Genomic DNA, 19,600 nt, shown 5'->3' with positions numbered 1-19,600 from the left:
TGTGTTTGCTTCTGCGTACAAGCATGGAGGAACGGGGGCACTTTAAAAAAATTTTTTTTTGGAAAATCTATATTATTACATTTGTTTTATTTTTACACTGTCCCTTTATTTTTTTGTTATTACAAAAAATGTAAACATTGCTTGTGATAGATATAAGGCATGACATGTCCTCTTTATGGAGACATCTGGGGTCTATAAGACCCCAGATCTCTCCTTTAGCCTGAAAAGCATGAGATAAAAAAATGTGATCTCATGTATTCCAAAGAAAATAGTAGTTTTTATATCTGTCCTAACTGGAAGTGATGTAATGACATCGCTTCCAGCCTCCTAGATCACTGGTCTCCAAATTATGGCCGGGGGCTGGATGCGGCCTTTTGCTTGCTTTTATCTGGTCCTTGGGGCATTATTCTCCCTAATGTCAGCAGTGGGGCACAGTTACTGACACTAACAATGGGGCACTATTCTTCCCACTCACACTGACAATGAGGCACGATTTCTCCCACTGACACCGACAATGGGGCACTATTCTTTCCACTGACACCGACAATGGGGCACTATTCTTCCCACTGACACCGACAATGGGGCACTATTCTTCCCACTGACACCGACAATGGGGCACTATTCTTCCCACTGACACTGACAATGGGGCACTATTCTTCCCACTGACACCGACAATGGGGCACTATTCTTCCCACTGACACCGACAATGGGGCACTATTCTTCCCACTGACACCGACAATGGGGCACTATTCTTCCCACTGACACTGACAATGGGGCACTATTCTTCCCACTGACACCGACAATGGGGCACTATTCTTCCCACTGACACCGACAATGGGGCACTATTCTTCCCACTGACAATGGGGCACTATTCTTCCCACAGACAATGGTGCACTATTCTTCCCACTGACAATGGGGCACTATTCTTCCCACAGACAATGGTGCACTATTCTTCCCACTGACAATGGGGCACTATTCTTCCCACAGACAATGGTGCACTATTCTTCCCACTGACACAGACAATGGAGCACTATTCTTCCCACTGACAATGGGGCACTATTCTTCTCACTGACACTGACAATGGGGCACTATTCTTCCCACAGACAATGGGGCACTATTCTTCCCACTGACACCGACAATGGGGCACTATTCTTCCCACTGACACCGACAATGGGGCACTATTCTTCCCACTGACACCGACAATGGGGCACTATTCTTCCCACTGACAATGGGGCACTATTCTTCCCACAGACAATGGTGCACTATTCTTCCCACAGACAATGGTGCACTATTCTTCCCACTGACACAGACAATGGAGCACTATTCTTCCCACTGACAATGGTGCACTATTCTTCCCACTGACAATGAGGCACTATTCTTCCCACAGACAATGGTGCACTATTCTTCCCACTGACACAGACAATGGAGCACTATTCTTCCCACTGACAATGGGGCACTATTCTTCCCACAGACAATGGTGCACTATTCTTCCCACTGACAATGGGGCACTATTCTTCCCACAGACAATGGTGCACTATTCTTCCCACTGACACAGACAATGGAGCACTATTCTTCCCACTGACAATGGAGCACTATTCTTCCCACTGACAATGGTGCACTATTCTTCCCACTGACAATGAGGCACTATTCTTCCCACAGACAATGGTGCACTATTCTTCCCACTGACACAGACAATGGGGCACTATTCTTCCCACTGACACTGACAATGGGGCACTATTCTTCCCACTGACACTGACAATGGGGCACTATTCTTCCCACAGACAATGGTGCACTATTCTTCCCACTGACACAGACAATGGGGCACTATTCTTCCCACTGACACTGACAATGGGGCACTATTCTTCCCACTGACACTGACAATGGGGCACTATTCTTCCCACTGACAATGGGGCACTATTCTTCCCACTGACACTGACAATGGGGCACTATCCCTCTTATTGATACAAATAATGGGGAAGATTACTGACACCAATGTTGTGACACTATTCCTCCCATTGACACTAATGATGGAGCACTATATCTCCCGCTGATACCAATGATATGGTAGTATTACTTAATACCAATGGTGGGGCATTGTTTACTACCACTGACACCAAGACATTTTCTTCTCTCACTGACCACAGTCCGAACCTCCAAAAGTTTGGAGGACAGCAAACTGACCCTTTGTTTATAAGGTTTGGGGACCCCTGTCCTAGGCCAGCTCTATGATAACCTAGCAATAAGATGGTGGCGGGAGGTGAGTACATCCAAGTGATTAATATGATTTAAAGTAAATACTGAAGAGAGTCACTCAACAACTTCGGGAAAGGTGGCAAGAGTGAGAAAGTAACATTATCCCCTCACAGGATTGTAAAGCACACAGTACCAGGACAATTAACCTGTAAAGGAAATATAAAGAGGACCCGCTTTAACCACTTCAGCCCTGGAAGGTTCACCCCCATTGCTGACCAGGCCATTTTTTGCGATACGGCACTGCTTTACTTTAACACAATTTCACGGTCGTGCGATGCTGTACCCAAATAGAATTGATGTCCTTTTTTCCCACAAAGCTTTCTTTTGTTGGTATTTGATAACCTCTGCAGTTTTTATTTTTTGCGCTAGAAACAAAAATATATAATGAATATATATATATATATAAACAATATTTTTTACTTTCTGCTATAAAACACACCCAATAAAAAAAAATGTAAAAAATTGTATATCTTCATCAGTTTAGGCCAATATGTATTCTGCTACATATTTCTGGTAAAAAATCCCAATAAGCGTATATTGATTGGTTGCGCAAAAGTTATAGTGTCTACAAACTATGGGATATTTTTATTTAATTTTTATTTATTTATTTATTTTACTAGTAATGGTTGGCGATCAGCAATTTTAGCGGGACTGCGACATTGCGGCGGACAAATCAGACACCTGATACTTTTTGGGGACCAGTGACATTATTCCAGTGATCAGTGCTAAAAGAAATGCACTGTCATTGTTCTAATGATGCTGGCAGGGAAGGGGTTACCATCAGAGGCAATCAAAGGGTTAACTGTGTTCCCTGGGAGTGCTTTCTAAGGCTCCATTCACACTAATGCGTTTTTTGATGCATTTTTCAGAAATGCATGGGAATTTTTTAACATGGGTTCCTATGGGACATGTTCACATCAATGCATTTTTCTGCCTCTGCGTTTTTGGAAAGGGTCGGGAACTTTTTTCATGCAAAATGCAGCGTTTTGCATGTAATAGAATTCAATGGACCCACATCCAAAAACGCAAGTACCGCGTTTTTGCCGCGTTTTGCGTTTTTTTTTTCCTTTCTGTTTTCTTACACTGTATACTGTAAAAAAAAAACAAAAAAAAGCGAAACGCGGCAAAAATGCGTTAAAAATGCGTCAAAAACGCATGTTCAAAAACGGGGCAAGCACTGCAAAAAACAATGCAGAAACGCTCAAAAGCAACATACATAGATGTGAATCAAGCCTAAGTCTCCATTTACACTAACGCGTTTTTGATGCATTTTGCAGAAATGCATTGGAATTTTTTAAGATGGGTATGGAACATGTTCACATCAATGCATTTTTGTCTGCGTTTTTGAAAAGGGTCAGGGACTTTTTTTCATGCAAAATGCAGCGTTTTGCATGTAATGGAATTCAATGGACCAGCATCAAAAACGCAAGTACAGCGCTTTTGCAGCGTTTTTACAGCTTTCTTGCGGCGTTTTTTACGCGTTTTTGGCGTGGTTTGTCTTTGATGACGCCCTGGAGGAGTGGCGAAACGCGTCGACGCAATATCCAGATCACGTTCAACCAGTGACGCTTCTTCCTGTTCCCGTGGAACGCACGCCTACAGCGGTGTTCGCGGAAGTTTTTCTGATATGCCTGATTGCAACCTCGTATTTTGTGAGTAGCGCTGTGATGCGCAACAAGTGATCCTTTTTCTCCACAATACTTCACTATATTGCTTTTCTTTGTCTTTTGGGTGTGATATGATGGTCTACGCCTCCAAGTTTGTCCCATCCACTACGGTTTAAAGCCATCCTTCCTGCCTTTTGAACTACATCACATCTGAGCCATTTAATTGCAGTATTTCAGGTGACTGTTTGCTAGCATAGGCTGAAGAATTGTTGCCATTACATTGGGGTCGCTATCAAGAATTTTGTACAGTAATTCAGTGTTTGGTACCTATCTGGGATTATTCACAAATTTATTATAAATTTTGTCAGCACTTATTTGCACACATTAATTGTATATGTTTACAACCGAGCACTGTCACTTTATCAGCGATTGTCTTTTGGTAGCACTTATTTTCTTATCTATTTTATATGTATAGCACTAAAAAATGTATTTATTTATGATCTTAGGATCATTGCACAGTGCACTTTTTTAAATAGCATCACCTTTAACCACTTGCTTACAGGGCACTTAAACCCCCTTCCTGTCCAGACCAATTTTCAGCTTTCAGCGCTGTCACTCTTTGAATGACAATTGCGCGGTCATACAACACTGTACCCAAATTACATTTTTATCATTTTTTTCCCACAAATAGAGCTTTCTTTTGGTGGTATTTGATAACCTCTGTGGTTTTTATTAAAAAAATTAAAAAAGACCGAATTTAAAAAAAAAAAATACAAAACCGTTTTATATTTTGTTTTAAAACTTTGCAAACAGGTAATTTTTCTCCTTCATTGATGTGCACTGATGGGCACCGATAGGCTGCATTGATGGACACTGACAAGGCGGCACTGAGAGGTGACACTGGGAGGTGGCACTGAAGGGCATTGATAGGTGGCACTGAGAAGTGGCACTAATAGGTGGCACTGATAGGTGGCAGTGATGGGCACTGATAGGTGGCAATGATGGGCACTGGTAGGTGACACTGATAGGCAGCACTGCTAGGTGGCATTGATTGGCACCACTGGTGGGCATTGATAGGTGGCACTCATGGGCATTGATAGGTGGCACTGATTTGTGGTACTGTGGGCACTGGCAGGTGGTACTGCTTGGCACAGATGAGGCGGATGTGCCTCTTCCTCTTCGGGACCGAGGTCCCTTGCACAGAAGCCGCCAATCATTTTTTTTTTCTCCTCACGCTGTCAGTTTACGTTTTAACGTTTACTGAGCTTCTGTTTACATCACGTGATCTGCTGTCATTGGCTGAGAGATGATCACAGCGCACGCCCTGCAGGGGGGACGCAGGAAGAGTGCAAAGGGGAGGACGTCTATTGACGGCTTCCCAGCGAAGCAGGTCCGCGCTTTAGCCGTCATTCGGCTAGGGCGCGGATCTGAAGGAGTTAAATCTGAATTTTGGGTGCAAATACTTTCATTTTAATGTATTCCTCAATAGCCACAAAGGATATGAATCCACTTTGCCTGCAATAAAATGCTTTTGCAAATTCAGGTATTACCTTGTAAGAGAATTACTGACATCATCACTGGGCTGCACTTATCTTGTGCACGGAACAGAGCGGTGGGAGGGACCTAGCAGGCCCCACCCACTACAGGCTGCCTGCAGAGAACTACAGAAGGAGGCGGAGACAAGACCAGTCACCCTGCACAAAAAGAGAGAGCATCAGTGACTGGTCTTTATTACAGGAAGTTCCCGATAAGAGGAAAAGTTTAGGACTGGAATACACAAAGGACACTGAAAGGACCCTGACTCTTGTATTTAGACAATCTGTGCTTATCCTAGAGTTCAGATTTAATCATTCTCATTAGGACAGGAACAAGAAAGTAGAGAGTGGACACAGGGAACAACTCACTCATCCCCATCCTCTCCTCATTCATTCATCTCCTCCTCTCCACATTCACTCATCCCCATCCCCTCCTCTCCACATTCACTTATCTCCATCCCATCCTCTCCACATTCACTCATGCCTATTGGATCCCCCTCTCTCCAGATTCCATTATCCCATCTAGATTCACTCATCCCCCATCCCCTCCACATTCACTCAAACTTCATCCCCTCCACATTCACTCATCTCCATCCCCTCCACATTCACTCATCTCAATCTCCTCCTCTCAACATTCACTCATCCCCATCCCCTCCACATTCACTCATCTCCATCCTCCACATTCACTCCTCTCTATCTCCATCCCCTCCACATTCACTCATCTCCATGCCCTCCTCTCCGCATTCACTCATCCCTATTGGATCCCCTCCTCTCCAGATTCCATTATGTCCTCTAGATTCACTCACCCCCCATCCTCTCCACATTCATTCATCCCCTCTTCTCCACATTCACTCATCTCCATCCTCCACATTCACTCATCTCTATCCCCTCCACATTCACTCATCTCCATCCCCTTCTCTCCACATTCACTAATCTCCATCCCTGCCTCTCCACATTCACTCATCCCTGTTGGATCCCCTCCTCTCCAGATTCCATTATCTCCTCTAGATTCACTCATCCCCCATCCTCTCCACATTCACTCATCTCCTCTTCTCCACATTCACTCATCTCCATCCCCTCCACATTCATTCATCTCCATCCCCTCCTCTCCACATTCACTCATCCCTATTGGATCCCCTCTAGATTCACTCATCCCCCATCCTCTCCACATTCACTCATCCCCAACCCCTCTTCTCCACATTCACTCATCCCTATGCTCTCCCCTCGCCTTTTTTCTCCGGCACATGCGCAGCACGACACCGCACACAGCCTGAGCGCAAGCGTGCCTGGAAAAGCTTCGTTTCTGTCATGTGACATGTGACGTCACCCCTGGAGGGAGGGGGCGGGTTCCCATCATGGCGTCAATGCAGGTGAGTGCTGCGCGAATGTACATCCGGATGACCCGTATGTGGAGCCTTGTAATGCGGCGGGGGGCAGGGAGCGGGTGTGGGGGGCGTACAGCGGGGGGGTCAGGGGAGCTTCTTTTATTAGTTTCCTCAGAGTTTATATCTTCAACATCCTCATACTGGAGGAGTGCGTGCTGTCACTTCATCATCTCTATGATACTCACTGACACCCATCACATACACTGACACCCAGAATATACACTGACACCCATCACATACACTGACACCCAGAATATACACTGACACCCACCTCACCCAGAATATACACTGACACCCAGAATATACACTGACACCCAGAATATACACTGACACCACCTCACCCAGAATATACACTGACACCACCTCACCCATAATATACACTGACACCCAGAATATACACTGACACCCAGAATATACACTGACACCCACCTCACCCAGAATATACACTGACACCACCTCACCCATAATATACACTGACACCCATAACATACACTGACACCCATCTCACCCATAACATACACTGACACCCACCTCACCCATAACATACACTGACACCCACCTCACCCATAACATACACTGACACCCACCTCACCCATAACATACACTGACACCCACCTCACCCATAACATACACTGACACCCACCTCACCCATAACATACACTGACACCCACCTCACCCATAACATACACTGACACCCACCTCACCCATCTCATACACTGACACCCACCTCACCCATCTCATACACTGACACCCATCACATAAACCGACCCCCACCTCACCCATAATATACACTGACACCCATAACATACACTGACACCCATCTCACCCATAACATACACTGACACCCACCTCACCCATAACATACACTGACACCCACCTCACCCATAACATACACTGACACCCACCTCACCCATAACATACACTGACACCCACCTCACCCATAACATACACTGACACCCACCTCACCCATAACATACACTGACACCCACCTCACCCATAACATACACTGACACCCACCTCACCCATCTCATACACTGACACCCACCTCACCCATCTCATACACTGACACCCATCACATAAACCGACCCCCACCTCACCCATAACATACACTGACACCACCTCACCCATAACATACACTGACACCCACCTCACCCATCTCATACACTGACACCCATAATATACACTGACACCCATCTCACCCATAACATACACTGACACCCACCTCACCCATCTCATACACTGACACCCATATCACCCATAATATACACTGACACCCACCTCACCCATAACATACACTGACTGCCATCTCACCCATAACATACACTGACACCCACCTCACCCATAACATACACTGACACCCACCTCACCCATAACATACACTGACACCCACCTCACCCATAACATACACTGACACCCACCTCACCCATCTCATACACTGACACCCATATCACCCATAATATACACTGACACCCACCTCACCCATAACATACACTGACTGCCATCTCACCCATAACATACACTGACACCCACCTCACCCATAACATACACTGACACCCACCTCACCCATCTCATACACTGACACCCACCTCACCCATCTCATACACTGACACCCATCTCATACACTGACACCCACCTCACCCATCTCATACACTGACACCCATCACATAAACCGACCCCCACCTCACCCATAACATACACTGACACCACCTCACCCATAACATACACTGACACCCACCTCACCCATCTCATACACTGACACCCATAATATACACTGACACCCATCTCACCCATAACATACACTGACACCCACCTCACCCATCTCATACACTGACACCCATATCACCCATAATATACACTGACACCCACCTCACCCATAACATACACTGACTGCCATCTCACCCATAACATACACTGACACCCACCTCACCCATAACATACACTGACACCCACCTCACCCATAACATACACTGACACCCACCTCACCCATAACATACACTGACACCCACCTCACCCATCTCATACACTGACACCCATATCACCCATAATATACACTGACACCCACCTCACCCATAACATACACTGACTGCCATCTCACCCATAACATACACTGACACCCACCTCACCCATAACATACACTGACACCACCTCACCCATAACATACACTGACACCACCTCACCCATAACATACACTGACACCCACCTCACCCATCTCATACACTGACACCCATAATATACACTGACACCCATCTCACCCATAACATACACTGACACCCACCTCACCCATCTCATACACTGACACCCATATCACCCATAATATACACTGACACCCACCTCACCCATAACATACACTGACTGCCATCTCACCCATAACATACACTGACACCCACCTCACCCATAACATACACTGACACCCACCTCACCCATAACATACACTGACACCCACCTCACCCATCTCATACACTGACACCCACCTCGCCCATCTCATACACTGACACCCACCTCACCCATCTCATACACTGACACCCACCTCACCCATCTCATACACTGACACCCACCTCACCCATCTCATACACTGACACCCACCTCACCCATCTCATACACTGACACCCACCTCACCCATCTCATACACTGACACCCACCTCACCCATCTCATACACTGACACCCACCTCACCCATAACATACACTGACACCCACCTCACCCATCTCATACACTGACACCCATAATATACACTGACACCCATCTCACCCATCTCATACACTGACACCCATCTCATACACTGACGCCCATTTCACCCATCTCATACACTGACGCCCATTTCACCCATAACATACACTGACGCCCATTTCACCCATAACATACACTGACACCCACCTCACCCATCTCATACACTGACACCCATCACATACACTGACACCCATCACATACACTGACACCCATCACATACACTGACACCCATCACATACACTGACACCCATCACATACACTGACACCCATCACATACACTGACACCCATCACATAAACCGACCCCCACCTCACCCATAACATACACTGACACCCACCTCACCCATAACATACACTGACACCCACCTCACCCATAACATACACTGACACCCACCTCACCCATAACATACACTGACACCCACCTCACCCATAACATACACTGACACCCACCTCACCCATCTCATACACTGACACCCACCTCACCCATAACATACACTGACACCCACCTCACCCATAACATACACTGACACCCACCTCACCCATCTCATACACTGACACCCACCTCACCCATAACATACACTGACACCCACCTCACCCATAACATACACTGACACCCACCTCACCCATAACATACACTGACACCCATCTCACCCATCTCATACACTGACACCCATCTCATACACTGACACCCATCTCATACACTGACACCCATCTCATACACTGACACCCACCTCACCCATAACATACACTGACACCCACCTCACCCATAACATACACTGACACCCACCTCACCCATCTCATACACTGACACCCACCTCACCCATAACATACACTGACACCCACCTCACCCATAACATACACTGACACCCACCTCACCCATAACATACACTGACACCCACCTCACCCATAACATACACTGACACCCACCTCACCCATAACATACACTGACACCCACCTCACCCATAACATACACTGACACCCACCTCACCCATAACATACACTGACACCCACCTCACCCATCTCATACACTGACACCCACCTCACCCATAACATACACTGACACCCACCTCACCCATAACATACACTGACACCCACCTCACCCATAACATACACGGACACCCATCTCACCCATCTCATACACTGACACCCATCTCATACACTGACACCCATCTCATACACTGACACCCATCTCATACACTGACACCCATCTCATACACTGACACCCACCTCACCCATCACATACACTGACACCCATCACATACACTGACACCCACCTCACCCATAACATACACTGACACCCACCTCACCCATAACATACACTGACACCCACCTCACCCATAACATACACTGACACCCATCTCATACACTGACACCCATCTCATACACTGACACCCATCTCATACACTGACACCCATCTCACCCATAACATACACTGACACCCATCTCACCCATAACATACACTGACACCCACCTCACCCATAACATACACTGACACCCACCTCACCCATAACATACACTGACACCACCTCACCCATAACATACACTGACACCCACCTCACCCATAACATACACTGACACCCACCTCACCCATAACATACACTGACACCCACCTCACCCATAACATACACTGACACCCACCTCACCCATAACATACACTGACACCCACCTCACCCATAACATACACTGACACCCACCTCACCCATAACATACACTGACACCCATCTCATACACTGACACCCATCTCACCCATAACATACACTGACACCCATCTCACCCATAACATACACTGACACCCACCTCACCCATAACATACACTGACACCATCTCACCCATAACATACACTGACACCCACCTCACCCATAACATACACTGACACCCACCTCACCCATAACATACACTGACACCCACCTCACCCATAACATACACTGACACCCACCTCACCCATAACATACACTGACACCCACCTCACCCATAACATACACTGACACCCACCTCACCCATAACATACACTGACACCCACCTCACCCATAACATACACTGACACCCACCTCACCCATAACATACACTGACACCCACCTCACCCATAACATACACTGACACCCACCTCACCCATAACATACACTGACACCCACCTCACCCATAACATACACTGACACCCACCTCACCCATAACATACACTGACACCCACCTCACCCATCTCATACACTGACACCCACCTCACCCATCTCATACACTGACACCCACCTCACCCATAACATACACTGACACCCACCTCACCCATAACATACACTGACACCCACCTCACCCATAACATACACTGACACCCATCTCATACACTGACACCCATCTCATACACTGACACCCATCTCATACACTGACACCCATCTCATACACTGACACCCACCTCACCCATAACATACACTGACACCCACCTCATACACTGACACCCACCTCACCCATCTCATACACTGACACCCACCTCACCCATAACATACACTGACACCCACCTCACCCATCTCATACACTGACACCCACCTCACCCATCTCATACACTGACACCCACTTCACCCATCTCATACACTGACACCCACCTCACCCATCTCATACACTGACACCCACCTCACCCATAACATACACTGACACCCACCTCACCCATAACATACACTGACACCCATCTCATACACTGACACCCATCTCATACACTGACACCCATCTCACCCATAACATACACTGACACCCATCTCATACACTGACACCCATCTCACCCATAACATACACTGACACCCATCTCATACACTGACACCCATACCGTACACTTCCTGACACCATGACACCCTCTCCATACACAGCCCACACCCCTGACGCTCCTCACAGGTGCTGCCTGCACATGACTGACTTCACAGTAGTGTTGTTTTCCCTGTTGGTGAATATTCATGTTTCCTGATACAGATATTGTGATATTAGCTTAATGTAGTCCTGCTTGGGACTCGTATTTACTGGAATGTAACCCAACATCCTCCCACATCCAGCACCTCCTGGGTGCGGTGTGTAAGAGCCGCCATCAGAGACCATTCCTCTATGGGGGAGTCTGGTTGGTGTAGCTGAGTCTTGGAGAAAAGAATGCTGACAACAGGAAGGTGGGAACAGGGCTGCTTTATAGTTATGAAACTTTCCGGCTATATGTACACCTCTGTGCTTTACAATTCTTCTAGCTGCTGCTTTGTTGCAGTTTCCAGCAAAGCGCACCTTGCATAGTTATCAGTGTTGGTCTCTGTAAAATGGATAAAATCATGTTTTAAATGAAGGATACCTTTAGGGTATTTTGTAGGGGGTGTGACATTTAACCCATTCCGCATACAGCAGTTTTCAGGCAGTTGTGGAGAAATCTGGTGCAGTGATGTTTAGAAGCTCTAAGTCACGTTTGTCGCACACAAGGCCTGCAGGCCAAATCCAGCCCACCAGGCCTTGTCATGTGGCCCTCGCACCCAGTTTTGCACCAGATACATGGTGGAACTCCATTCTGCCACCTCTGGCTCTCACCCTCCGCTCCCATTCTTTCCTGTCACCAGGGACAGCTTTGCTCCTAGAACTGACATATCCCTGTATGCAATCACAGCAGGGACAGATCTTCAGAATCTGAGAGAGAGAGAATGATCTTCCTGCAAGGCGAGGCTGAACCACTTACACGAGAGCAGGGCCAGGTAGGAAAGAGATACAAGGAAGCTTTGAGGGGTTGGGGTTGCACACTGTGCATAGCGCACCCCTAAAGCCTGCACTCTGTACACAGCACACCTCTGCATTATGTACATAATGCACTGCTGAACTCTGTACACAGCACACCCCTCTACTCGGCACATGAGGCACCCCTAAACCCTGTACACAGCACACCCCTGCACTCTGTACATAATGCACCCCTGAACCCTGTACACAGCACACCCCTGCACTCTGTACATAATGCACCCCTGAACCTTGTACACAGCACACCCCTGTACTCTGCACTCTGTCATAATGCACCCCTGAACCCTGTACACATCACACCCCTGTACTATGCGCTCGGTACATAATGTACCCCTGAACCCTGTACACAGCACACCCCTGTACTATGCGCTCGGTACATTATGCACCCCTGAACCCTGCACACAGCACAACCCTGTACTCTGCATTCTGTACATAATACATTCCTGAACCTTGTACTCTGTACAGAATGCACTCCTGAACCCTGCATGCCTCTATACTCTGAACATAATGCGCTGCTGAACCCTGCACACAGCACAACCCTATACTCTGCACTCTGTACATAATACACCCCTGTACTCGGCACTCTGTTCATAATGTACCCCTGTACTTTGCACTCTGTACGTAATGCGCCCTTGGACAAAACACCCCCCTATACTCTGTGCATAATGCGACCCTGAACCCTGGACAAAACACACCCCTATACTCTGTACATAATGTACCCCTGAACCCTGCACAGCACACACTCAGGTACTCTGTACATAATGCACCCATGCACACAGCACACCCCTAATTTCTGCACTCTGTACATTATGCACTCCTGAACCCTGCACACAGCATACCCCTGTACTCTGTACATAATGCATTTCTGTACTCTGCACTCCGTGCATAGCACACCCCTGAAATGTGCACTCTGTACATAGTGCACCCCTAAACCCTGCATTCTGTATTTTGTGCACCCCAGATACAACTATCCCTTTAAGGGTAACCATACTGCCGATGCGGCCCACAATGAAATTGAGTTTGACACCCCTGATCTAAATGAACAATTGTGTCTCTTAGATCTAAAGCAGAAGTGAAAGGGAAAATATACTAGGAGGTAGAGATTTTTTGGTAGAAGCAACTTGCATGTGTCTTTTTTTTCTGTGCCCACTGCCTATGGCACATAGGGCTTGCTGAGAGTGCAGCCAGGTGGAAGGTCAATCTATCTCCAGCACACACATGAGTTTTATCATCAATGGCCAAGGAAAGAACTTTGAAAGGGGAAGGATAATCCTAGAAGGGGACAATGACCAGGGGGTGCATGGACCTTTCACCGCTTGATAACTCCAGACTAAGAGATACGTTTGTCATATTGTGCAAGTGAACTTGGGGCTCCAGGGTGACTTCAGTTCTACTTTAAGTTGAAGATCAAGGCACCAAAATAAGGGCCCACTCACACAGGTGGCTGCTGACAAGAATCTTCCTTCATGCGTAGTATGTGGGTGCACAGCTTGGCCAGCAGTCTTGCAGCTAGATTTGTACCGCAGACATGTCTATGTCCAGTGCCACCACTGTTCACAAATAACTTCTCATTTGAGTGGTTATATGTGATTATGAGCTTTGGCCGGCCCTGGACAGTTTGCATCCAGGCATAGAAACAATCCAGCATTTTAAACGGAACTTCCAAGATGATTGTTTATTGAAGTCCTCTATCTGTATATACACCAAGTTTCAAGGGTATGCAGACCCTCTTTTTCAAGGTGACTGTTTGTTATCTTGAAAAAGAGGCTCTGCGTACCGTAAAAATGTTGGTGTATCAATAAATATGGAACTTCGGTAAAGCGTTCAGTTGGAGTGCTGGATATTTTTCTATGTTTGCATCTGCATGGTGTTGTCGTTTAGGCGAGCACCCACCCCTATTGATGGGTTATATCAGGTTTGTGTGGGTGATTTGATGTGCTAAAGGCCACACACAAACTGGATGCAGCATGTAGGTGGATGTGGAATTTACTGCATCTAAAGGAGCCACCAGGACAAAGTTCAGAAGAGAAACCTACAAATACATGCAATAAACCCCTTTTAAAATGATGTAAGTAAAATTATCCCCTACCATTCAGTCACATGACCTTGCCTGTCTCCTCCCTATTTCTAAAGAAACAAGCCTGGGAAGAGATTACAGTAGAGGCTTTGTTTGGTAGCATGTGATATACCTGCATGACACTGGGAGATTTGCCTTGCAAGAAAATTAGTAGGCTTTTTAGGAGGAGATAAATGCTGTCAGTCCGTTTATGGACAGAGGAAATAGTGTAGAGGAGCTGATGTCACTGGAGGATTCCACCACCTTGAACACTCTGAGCTGTAATGCCAGCGGGAATAGCAGAACCGCTGCTGTTCCATTTTGCATTGTTGCTGCTACAGCCCATAGGTACGGTTACCCAGACTGGGACTGAGATTTAACGCCTGGTTAAGTAAGAATGCTGGTGGCATAAAAATAATGTGAAAAGACTGCTATCCACGGGGAAAAACTTCTACTCTGACCCGTGCACAGTTTTAGCTGTTTGAGGTGTAGTGAGCACACAGTATGGGGGGTCTAAAGTTTGGCATAACATGGTACTATGAAATACACATTAACCTTCAGAACTGTCTTCACTAATGTCCTTCTTCACATTGTGATCTTCATTACTATAGTAACACCGTACTGTAAATAGGACAATCCATGTCTAAGGTGCACCTAGACTTTTTCCTGTTCTCTGCAGAAATCAGGTCTCTGTGCTGCATATTTTTAGAAGGTATACTCTCTTCACACGCTACACTGAAGATTTAGGATTGTCTGTTAGTGTAAGGTAAGAGGACTTCATGCTTTAGCAGAAATCTATGACATTGTCTTAAAGAGACCCTGGGGTAATTTCACAAAGAGATAAATACTGTACAAATTTTACTTTAACCACTTGCCAACCTGCCAAATGGAATTTTACTCCTGGCTGGCGCCTTGAGCAGGCCCCGCAATGTACCTGTACGTTGCCCCACTCGTGACACTGACACACCCCCTGGAGCATGCAACAGCACAATCTGGGCCGTTGGGGTGCTTGGTATTGGGCCCTGATCACCTCCCCAGAGTTGTAGTGTCACTATGGTGACAATGTACAACTACTCTGAAGATAGTACAGGCAGTCCCCTAGTTACAAACATCCGACTTACAAACAACTCCTACTTACTAATGGAGGGAGACAACAGAAAGTGATAGAAAATCTACCCCTAGGAAGGGAAACTCACTCCTGTAATGCCGCGTACACACGACCGGTTTTGCCGTCGGAATAAACTCCGAAGGTTTCTCCAATGGAATTCCATTCAAGCGGGCTTGCCTACACACGGTCAATCCAAAGTCCGACCGTCCAGAACGCGGTGACGTATACAGCATGTACAGTTGGACTAGAAAAAGAAAGTTCAATAGCCAGTAGCTTTCGTCTCGTACTTGCTTCAGAGCATGCGTCGTTTTTGCTCCGTCAGAGCAGCATACAGATGATCGGTTTTCCCGATAGGAATTGGTTCCGTCGGAAATATTTAGAGCATGTTCCATTTCTAGGTCCGTCAGAGTTTTCTAAAAAAGAAGTCCGATGAGGCATACACACGATCGGAATAGACGATGAAAAGCTTCTGTCGGACATTCCGCTCGTGTGTACAGGGCATTAGAGTTATTATGGGTAAAAGGTGCCTCCACTGATGCTTTATCACCAAGGCTTGCTTCCACAACAACCCAAAATTTTCAAAATCCAATTGTCATTGGGACAGAAAGTGAGGTGAAATCTTCTGAACATGGGCACAGACAGCAAAACAAATCTTACATGGGTGTTAACCCTTCCCTATGCTATCCAAAAAGCTTAAAAAGAATTTTTTTGGCTGGAGCTACACTTAAAAAATGTACCTGTTCTGACTTACAAATAGATTCAACTTAAGAACAAGCCTATAGACCCGATCTTGTTTGTAACATGCCTGTATGTGAAAACTAAAAAAATTCAAATGTAGTGAATTCACTTGAAAATGGAACTTATATAACCAATTAACAAAATATTTCTTTTGTGATATTCAGCACTAAAATTTGGCGTTTTTTTCTGCTTTTTTTTTTTTCACAAGCTGACTGCACTGGTGGGGAGTTTGTGGTGTAAATGAAGGGACATAGCAATATTGTAAGGCTCCATGCACACTAGCATTTTATTAAGCACCTAGAAGCTGCTGTTAGGCCCCTTTCACACTGGGGCGGTTTGCAGGCGCTATTGCGCTAAAAATAACGCCTGCAAACCGACCTAAAACTGCACACTGGAGCGGTGCGCTGACAGGAGAGAAAAAAAAACTCCTGCAAACAGCATCTTTGGAGCGGTAAAGGAGCGGTGTATACACCGCTCCTTCACTGCTCCTGCCCATTGAAATCAATGGGGCAGCGCGGCTATACCGCCGGCATAGTGGCGCTTTGCTGGCGGTTATAACCCTTTTTCGGCTGCTAGCGGGGGGTAAAACCGCCCCACTAGGGGCCGAATACTGCTGCTAAAACGACGGTAAAGCGCTGCTAAAAATAGCGGCGTTTTACCGCTGACGCCCCCACCGCCCCAGTGCGAAAGGGGCCTTAGAATTTTTCCCAGTGGAAATGCTCCTTAACACTGCCAATAGTGTTTTTTGAGCTTTTTTAAATTATTAATTATTTTTTTAAAGGACCTGCAAAAAACGCTACTACAAAAAGCTATTGCCAGCGTTTTTTTATCCAGCATTTTTTTCCAGCTTTTTTTAGCTTAAAAAAAAACAATAGTGTGCACGGAGCCTTAAAGGGTGAAACCATTTTTAGGCTAGGTTCATGCGTTTGTGGCTGGGGAATGCGTACAAAATTGTGTGCATTACTGACCCGCAGAAAAACACCCTGCACTGGGGGGTACCATTATGTCATGGTTTCCACATTGGAAACCATGGCGCATTTTCGCACGTGCTAAACCACATGGTGCCACACCACCATAGATAATCTACAGGAATTATATAGCTATTCAGTATGGTGCGATTTAAAAAAAAAAAAAAAAAAAAAAAAAAAAAGGTTGGGGACTTTTTCCCTGCATTTCTGTGGGTAGGGCAGTCCATTAAAATGAATAGGCTGCCTACATGCAGAACACAGACCTGCACAGATCTGAACAGAGCCCTAGTGTGCCTACATTCACAGAACAATCACCCTCCAGTGCAGTGTTACATTGTGTAATCCTGAGCTGAGGGCAGAACTTTTCCATAGGAATCCATTGTTTTCTTTTAAAGCCTAAAGTTACCTTTAATAATACAAAATAAGCACAAGGGAGGGATTCCATGTGCTTCTTCCTTCTAGTTCAGTAACAATCTTCAATGCCATCCGCCCCACTACTGTAATCTTCCTGGTGTGGCGGGGGTTAATAGAACTGAAGTGCTGTCACGGGCGCTCATCAAGAGTGCCCGACTATGCCCGCTCTTTCCGCTCAGCTCCTCTATTCATGGAAGCCATACTACAGCTTCTATGAATGAAACCCAATCAACAAATGCAGGATGAGTGAAAGACACACCCCCTCCATTCATAGATTGTGTTTCCCTGCATAGTTGCGCTAATTTTTAGAAGTGACATCCGTTGCAGGGAAGAGGAACCTCCGTAAGCTGTGTGGGGTGGGGGGACATTTGCACGGTTACATCCTAAACACAGATGTAATATGGGGCAGTTGGCCTGTAATAAAGGAGACCATAGTTGGTTATGGTGAGCAATGTGACTTATAAAGATGCTGTAAAATTTCTGCTTGGAGTTTATCTTTAAACACTCTGTGCTGGCCTGCAGGACGTCATAAGTGGCTGACACATGGATGAATTCAGATACTTTATAGTTTTAAGGGTTTTTTCTGTATCCCTGCGTAAAGCTTATGACTTATAGCGGAACTGCACCCAAAAGTGAAAGTTCTGCTTTTCGGTACAGTAGGAGAAGGGAGAGATCATTTGCAGCAGCGCTGTGAGCTGGATGTGTAGTGCCCACAGCGCTCATATATGACAAGATCTGCCTCATCCAGCCATCCATCCATGCTCAGCCATCCATGCTCATCAATACTCATCCATCCGTACTCGGCAATACCCATCCATCCATCCATACTCAGCAATACCCATCCATCCATCCATCCATACTCAGCAATACCCATCCATCCATCCATACTCAGCAATACCCATCCATCCATCCATACTCAGCAATACCCATCCATCCATCCATGCTCAGCCATCCATACTCAGCAATGCCCTGGTTCACTCCTGTGCAGGTTTGCAGCCCATGTTTGCGTGGATCAATGGGCTGACGTGCCTACGTTCCCGCAAAAAAAGGTGTTTGCACCTTTTTTAAAACGTG

General features: G+C 46.3%; 1 protein-coding gene across 2 annotated transcripts in view; it reads left to right on the top strand.

Moving 5' to 3' along the window:
- Positions 1-6,642: 6,642 nt before the first annotated feature.
- The window catches only part of UBE2W (ubiquitin conjugating enzyme E2 W), a 69,002-nt gene continuing 56,044 nt past the window's right edge, over positions 6,643-19,600 (top strand). Inside the window, exon 1 of one of the 2 annotated variants that reach the window (XM_073631811.1) lies at positions 6,643-6,765. In XM_073631811.1, coding sequence (XP_073487912.1) covers positions 6,751-6,765 — 15 coding nt within the window. In that variant the 5' untranslated portion in view covers positions 6,643-6,750. The remainder of the gene's footprint in view (positions 6,766-19,600) is intronic. The other variant, XM_073631812.1, reaches the window with a different exon arrangement.

The sequence above is a fragment of the Aquarana catesbeiana genome, linkage group LG05 (assembly GCF_042186555.1).
Source record: "Aquarana catesbeiana isolate 2022-GZ linkage group LG05, ASM4218655v1, whole genome shotgun sequence".
Taxonomy (NCBI): Eukaryota; Metazoa; Chordata; class Amphibia; order Anura; family Ranidae; genus Aquarana; species Aquarana catesbeiana.
This window is presented reverse-complemented; position numbering and strand designations above follow the sequence as displayed.